The 7,337-nt window shown below is 39.3% G+C and overlaps 1 protein-coding gene across 1 annotated transcript in view; it reads right to left on the bottom strand.

Moving 5' to 3' along the window:
• Positions 1-7,337, bottom strand: part of MID1 (midline 1) — a 156,127-nt gene that overhangs the window by 19,365 nt on the left and 129,425 nt on the right. Inside the window, exon 7 of the mRNA XM_008571254.1 lies at positions 2,812-2,955. Coding sequence (XP_008569476.1) covers positions 2,812-2,955 — 144 coding nt within the window. The remainder of the gene's footprint in view (positions 1-2,811; positions 2,956-7,337) is intronic.

Raw genomic sequence — 7,337 nt, 5'->3', positions numbered from 1 at the left:
AAAAAAAAAAAAAAAAAAAAAAAAAAAAAAAAAAAAAAAAAAAAAAAAAAAAAATCATGTCACCTCTCTGAAGGGTAATTTGGCAAAGTCAACCAAAATTAAAATGCAAATAATCTTTTCCCAGCAATTGTACCTCAAAAGATTATATACAGATATAATTCCCCATGGGTGAACGGAGAGATGTTCAAGGATATTCATTGAGGCATTGTTTGTAAAGATAAAAGATTAGAAACAAATTAAATATAAATCAATAGAAGACAGGATAAAAAAAATTAAGGCACATTTTTACAATAGGGTACTATGTTGCCTCAAAAAGGAATGAGGCAGTTCTTTGTACTGAAATAGAATGATCTCTCAGACATAATATTTAGAGAAAAAAACAGGGTGAAGAACTGTGTATGGTATATACATACACAAAAAGATTTTAGAGAATTAGTATTTCCTTTTGCAGCAGCATGTAGATTTGCAGCAGGGCATGCAGAACTGGGGGTGAGGAATGACACCAGAAGAATTCAAAATCCTGGAAGGAGAGCAAGTTGATACCGAACCATTGCCATGGGAGCACTTCTCAGACTTGTCCCCAAAGCACTTCAAATATCTGAGGACAGTGATGTTTCCCAGGCAAATGGGCCAGAGGCAGAGAAGCCTTTCTGGAATTATCTTCTGCTTTCCGTCTCTGCTGCTAGTGCCGTTTGTAGGTCCTGGCTATTTCTGTCTCAGTGAATTACTATGAAATCTCCTGGCTGATATCTCTGCTTCTAGTACTGCCCTGTTTCATTCCACCCTCCAAAGTCCTCCTGAGTCAGCTTCTCATTGTGCATGAGATCCCACTACCGCCCTGCACGACTCCCAAGCCCACAGAATAAAATCCAAACGTGGTGTGTGGCCCGGGTGTTCTGCTGTGATCTAGATCTTGCCTGTGAGTTAGGATGAAGTGACTGATGATTCTGGATCCAGACTGACAGAGGTTTGAGTTCTGGTTCTATTTCTCTCTCTTCATTTCTCACTGTCTCCCTTTCCACACTCAGCTCTCCAGCCTGGCTTCATTGGGTAAAATCTCCCAATATGCTCTGCTCCTTTATGTCTCTATAGGCTTGCTTATGGTGACATAGCTGTCTGGGATAGCCTTCACTCGCTGATATGCATCTGCTCTCTTAAGACTTAGTTTAACCATCAATTCCCCCATGACCTGTTTGTCTCACCCACCATTTCTGCCCTCTCTATATTCCTTTCCTATGCGGCAACTTGCCAAAGCTGTTCTCGACGTTTCATAACTTTCTCCCTTTCACTCGAAAATTACACATTCTTAGAAAATGGCAAGATTTCAATAAAAGCTTCCAAAGCAGGCCAATTAGGGGCTGGAAGGTGAGAGGGTTATGGATAGGAAGCTGGGAAAAATGAACAAAAGGAAGGTAGAGGCAGCCCTTAGTTGGTGTGGGTCACTTACACTTCAGTCACTTAGAAGCTGGTATCTTTCTGCACCGCTCTTTTCATTCATCCTAAATCAAATGTCTACTTTAAGCATCACATGCCTCAGAATTACTTGGGCAAAGAAAGAACAATGTAGTTAACAGAGAAAAGGTTTATATAATAAAAGCACATTAAATTGATATGATTTACTCAAACCATCTCTTTGTTGAAAAGTGACTGCTATTCTGCTCTATTCTACTTCAACATATTCTATTTTTCTTTGCTAAAGAAGTTTCAAACGTGCTCCCCTAAAAAGCCATTTCTTCTGGTCCTTTGCCATTTGCTCAACTCAATTAAAATAACTGTGGGATGGGAAGGAATGCTTCCTCTATTATCATCTCTCTGGTTGGCTACTACTGCAATTTGAGATCACCAAATTGTCCCTGATGCTAAATATCAAACAGGCCCCAGTTGAGAAAGGGGCCCCTCTGTGTTTCAGGTAAGGACAGAAAGTCTTCCCAGGTGGGGCCAGTTACTAACACTTCAAATGAGATCAGGTATCTGGCAGTCTTCGGCTATTCATTTTATTAAATTCTTTCTTTTTTAAAAAAATTGTGAAATGGGCCGGCCCGGTGGCGCACTGGATAGTGCGCCGCTTGGGAAGCGCGGCGGCGCTCCCGTCCGAGGGTTCGGATCCCACGTGCAGACCGGTTCCCGCTCACTGGCTGAGCGAGGCGCGGGAGCGGCACCGAGGCTTGCGATCCCGTTGCCGGTCCCCGGTCCGGTACGGGGGCGACACTGAGGGTTGCGATCCGTTGCCGGACACGGAAAAAAGACAAAAGACAAAAAAAAAAAAAAAAATTGTGAAATAACACTCAGAATAGTACATAAAACTAAGTGTATGATATAATGACTAAAGCATGTAACTCCCACCTAGAAATTGCCATTAACCCCACAAACCCCATATATTTCTTCCCAATGGTGCCATTCTCTCCCCATTCTGGAGGAAGCCATCATTTTGACTAAAAATAAGTGAAAATGATGGTTACTGAGAATGCATCTCCAAGCAAAATCGTGTATTTTGATCCTTAAGTTATGAATTTATAAATCGATTCATACTGCATATATTTCTTTGTTTCCTTCTTCTTTCTCTTAACAATATGTTTGTGAGATTCATCCATGTGGTTTGCTAGCAGTCATTCATTTTCATCAATATTTGGCCAGCTATTTTTACTAGTGCAGTACAAGTGACTGCTATCACCTTCTTAGTCAGGAAAGACAAGCCAATAAATGTTGTGTATTCTTTCCTACCTTGTCTTCTTTTGATGTTTGAATTCAGGAATGCAATCAATTTGAAAACAGTCACCAAATCAAGAAATAACTAGGCCATAAGATACTCACTAACGACGTTGGCTTGACCGGTGAATATGGTGTACTGGAGCTCGTAGGAGACCACACTGAATTCATCATCGGAGGTCCAGTGGACGGTGATGGTGTCATATGAGGCTGTGCAGAGCTCTTCTCTAATTGTGGGAGGGTTGGGAGCTATGGGGTAGAGAATGCTCATCAGTGGAGAAGCAGACACCACTGGGATTCCATTTCAGAGGAGATGCCTGACAGTCAAAGCAGGTCTTTCAAAATAGGTCATTCAGGACTACTATCCTAGAGAAGGTGACCCCAATCCAAAGAACATTTGATTAACTGGTTATTGCCTTTATTTTTAACAAGGAATGTGGCTAGAGCCAGCCAGTATGAACTTATCTCTGTTTATCATGAAAATATGATTAGGAGGGTAAGCAAACAATACTCTCATGCATGAAGGAAAACATGTTAAACCAAAAGTAAACAAGACAAACTTTTGTAGTTCCATCTACTTTGGGGGGGTTGGCAAATGTTTTCAGTAAAGAACTAGATGGAAAATATTTTAGGTTTTGTGGGCCATACAGTCTTCTGTTGTGACTACTCAACTCTGCCGGTGTATCATAAAAGCAGCCATAGACAATTTTTACACAAATGGGCATGGCTGGCTTCCAATAAAACTTTATTTACAAAAATCAGTGGAGGGCTGGATTTGGCCTGTGACCCAAAGTTTGCAACCCTTGATCTTCATGGTGCCTGATATCTTTACATTTTAGGCACCTAACTGGAAAAACAGCAATATTTGCTCTCCCATAGCAAATCAGCCAAATAATTGTTTGAAACTTTTCTTTCATTAGATGCTTTGATGGCTTGTAAAAATAATCATTAGTGCAGCCCTATTTTCTTCTCATTTCTCAATTTATAGGTGATATTTCAAATTAAGAAGACCATGATTAACAATCAATCATACCTAAGAAGTATAGTTTCTTCCCCAAGGAAAACATGATTCCTTGGCATTGGGTTAACTTTAGCACTGGAGAAAACTGCTGCTTTATTTCTTTAACACATTCTGGAGCAAGGATGTTTAAATCCTACCAAAATGATGATTTTAATTTAATTTATTTTACTTATTTATTTATTTTGGCAGCTGGCAGATAAGGGGATCGAAACCCTTGACCTTGGTGTTACCAGCACCACAGTCTCCCAAATGCTCACCAGCCAATCCCCCAAATAATGATTTTAAAATAACTTCTACTAGATTGATTTCAGTGACTGGTTTTATGAGAAAAGCATGTGAGCAAGAAAAAGACTAGGCAATGAGTGTTTTGCATTGGCAATAATATTTTAGAGCAGGGGTTAGCAAACTATGATTGTGGGCCTAATCTGGCCCACTGCATATTTTTGTAAATAAAGTTTTATTGGAACACAGCCAGGCTCACACATTTACATACTGTCTATGGCTGCTTTTGCACAACAGCGAAGTTGAGTAGTTTGCAACCATATGGCTTGCAAAACCTAAAACATCTACCATCTGGCCCTTTACAGTCAAAACTGGCTGACCCCTGGGTTACAGAATAGATCCAGAGCCTTTATTTCCATTCTTCTAAACATCAGAACCAAACTTCAAAAGGAGAAACATATCTGCACTCTACAGATTAGGAGCAATCTTTGCTTACATTATCACAGAGTTATTTCCTGCTCTAGATTTTGATTAGGATTAATGAGTGCTAAACAAACCCAAAGAGGGAGAAAAGTTTATGAAAATGGTAAATTTAAAACTCTGGCTTAGTAGTCTTTACTTTGCCACCTGAAAATATATTCAGGACAAGTATAAGAAACAAGTCTGGTGTATTAAGTCAATTAGCTTAGCTTTGTATATTGGTTATTGAATTCCACAAACACTGTTGAACACCAACAATGTGGCAGGCACTGCATTAAATTGTGCTTTTATGTAGAAAGGCTCTACATAACCCTTAAAGCATTCTTTCTGGAATATGTATTTGTATATCTGTCTCCGGAAGTATCCACATATGAGATTTATTGTTGTGTGGTGTGACTTGGATGTGCATGAATCGGTGACACCTATCAGGAGATGCACTCCATGGATGATACCCAGCTGCACTGTAAAACATGCTTATTACTGTCTGCGTGGTCCCTGTTGGTATGGGATCATCCCTGCATGGATCAGTGGAGAAATACTTATTCTCCCATGGTTTAAATAGGTCATTGAATTATTTCTCCCATCAACTATTATAGAAAGATTTTGTTCTTTCCGAGTAAAATATATGATTAAATATAAAGAAATTGTATGTTCAAAATAGGCAAGTCATTGTGAGACACATGGCAGTAGCTGTAATAAGGAAGGAAATGTCACCTCTATGGGTTATTAACTTGACATACCACTTAGAGGTATGTCATAGGGAAAAAAAAATCTTGTTTTTACAGCCACGCAGGTTAACCCTGTTTTGACTGTAAACCCAATGGGTTTGTCCTGACAAATCAATACCTAATTTACTGTAAATGAGAACAGCAGCATGCTGCCAATTTCAATATTCACAGAATCAGTACCAGAATTGTTATTTTCTAGCATCTGTCACAAATAACACACAAGGAATGGTGGGCTAATACTCTACAAACACTTCATTTCCTGCTTACAAATGTCTGATAAACTATTTGGACTTGGCAGTATCAGCCAAGCATCGTATGTTATGGCCACGATCGGTGTTATGTCTAGAAATAGACTGAGTTTGTTTTGGGGTTGACAGCTCAAAAGGCATAATAGCAGGTACCCCATATGGCCTTTAGTTTGGCATAAACAGCCATCGGGATGATATATGGTGTACATGTTACAATTCAGTACAAACCGCTTTCACCATTTCCCCTTTAATCAATACTTTCACATTCCCATAGCGGTTAAAATGGGTTAAAATACATTATTGAAGTACTGTTAAACAATTACCGGGAAATGGGGAGGACACAGTCTCGTCAATAAGACACTGATTTTGGGTAGAATGACCATGCGGCCAGGCAAATATTTAATTTTCCAGCCTTCTCTGCTGTTGGGTATAACCTTGTGACATGAATCTGGCCCATGAGACATAAGTAAAAGTTTGCTAGGTGGGTCTTCTGAGCAAGTTTTTGTTTTTCTCGTAAACAAAGACAAACTTGGCTGGCGGAGCTTTTTGTCCATCTTTCTGCTTCCGCCCCTCTCTTTTTGCCTAGAACTTGAGCATAATGCTTGTTGGTGGAGTAGTCATGTTGTGATCATGTGGCAAAATGGCAACGCAATGAAGATGGCAGAGCAGGAAAAGAGAAAGAGTCTGGGGTCTGAGGTCATTATCAAACTTCTGCCCAGCTCTGGACTGCATGCCTTTGTTCTGTTTCTATGATACAAATACTCCTTGATGGGTTCAGTCACTGCTACTTGGGTTTTCCGTTGCTTGCAACCAAACTTATTTCCAAATGACATAAGAAAAAAGGAGATTTTTAACAGGATGCCACCATGAGAAACAGCTCAGCTGGAGAAAGTCTAGAACTGCACTGTCCAATACAGTAGCCACAAGCTACATGTGGTTGTTTAAATTTCAATTAAATTTAATTAAGCTAAATAAAAGTAAAAATTCACTAGCTGCTTTTAAAGTTTTCAATAGCCCCATGTGGCTAGTGGCTAACATATTGGATAGTGCAGATATAGAATGTTTCTATCATTGGAGAAAGTTGTATTGGATAATGTTAGTTTAAATCAATCTCAGAGTTAAAAGCTTAAAGAAGACTATATTCATGAATATTTGAAATCAAGTTTGGTTTCTTACTGTAAATGCTTTTTGAGTTGATTTCTTTCTTCCTAAATAGAAATGGTATGTTTGAAAGAGAGAATTACATGAAATAAGAAGTCTGTGGGATCACTCATCCTCCTTGAAATGCAGAAAGGCTAAAAATAGCTCCGCAGGTCCTTGCAAAGAAAAAACCCTGATCTTCTGGGTATAATGCACCTTGATTATAGAACTCCATGCTTTCTATTCACAGACTGTAAAAACAAATATCACACAATGTTCCCTCTCTCCTGTTCCACCTTCCCCAACCACCCTCCCATAAACATGCACACACGGCATTGGCTTTTATAAGCTAACACCATGTTAAGTGAGGGATGTGGTTTCTTGAAGGCTGCATGTCCTAAGTGCATACCACATCTGGCTTCACTGTGTACACTGTGCTTTCCTGAAGTCACAGACACCAGTGGCCTTGGCTAACACAAATAAGGTTGTCTAAACTTTCTAACAGTGAAAGTTTGCAGTTCTTGCTTTAGAGGTTGATAGCAAGGAAAAGTTTAGAAGCACAGTTAGGAATATGAGTAGACTGAGGTTTTTTGCTGTTATTGTTTTTGTTTTTTAAGCTTCACCAAAAAAAAAAAAAATTGCCAACTAAAATGCACAAGATTGAACCACAGCACCAGGAATTTCAATGTAATTTTTGCAATGTTTGCCATGGTGACATTTGCCAAGATGAAAGTCAGTCTTTTACCAGAAAAAGCAGAGGCCTTTAGAGTCTGTACAGATTTGAGCCAAATC

The sequence above is a fragment of the Galeopterus variegatus genome, unplaced genomic scaffold (assembly GCF_000696425.1).
Source record: "Galeopterus variegatus unplaced genomic scaffold, G_variegatus-3.0.2 Scaffold37, whole genome shotgun sequence".
Classification (NCBI taxonomy): Eukaryota; Metazoa; Chordata; class Mammalia; order Dermoptera; family Cynocephalidae; genus Galeopterus; species Galeopterus variegatus.
This window is presented reverse-complemented; position numbering and strand designations above follow the sequence as displayed.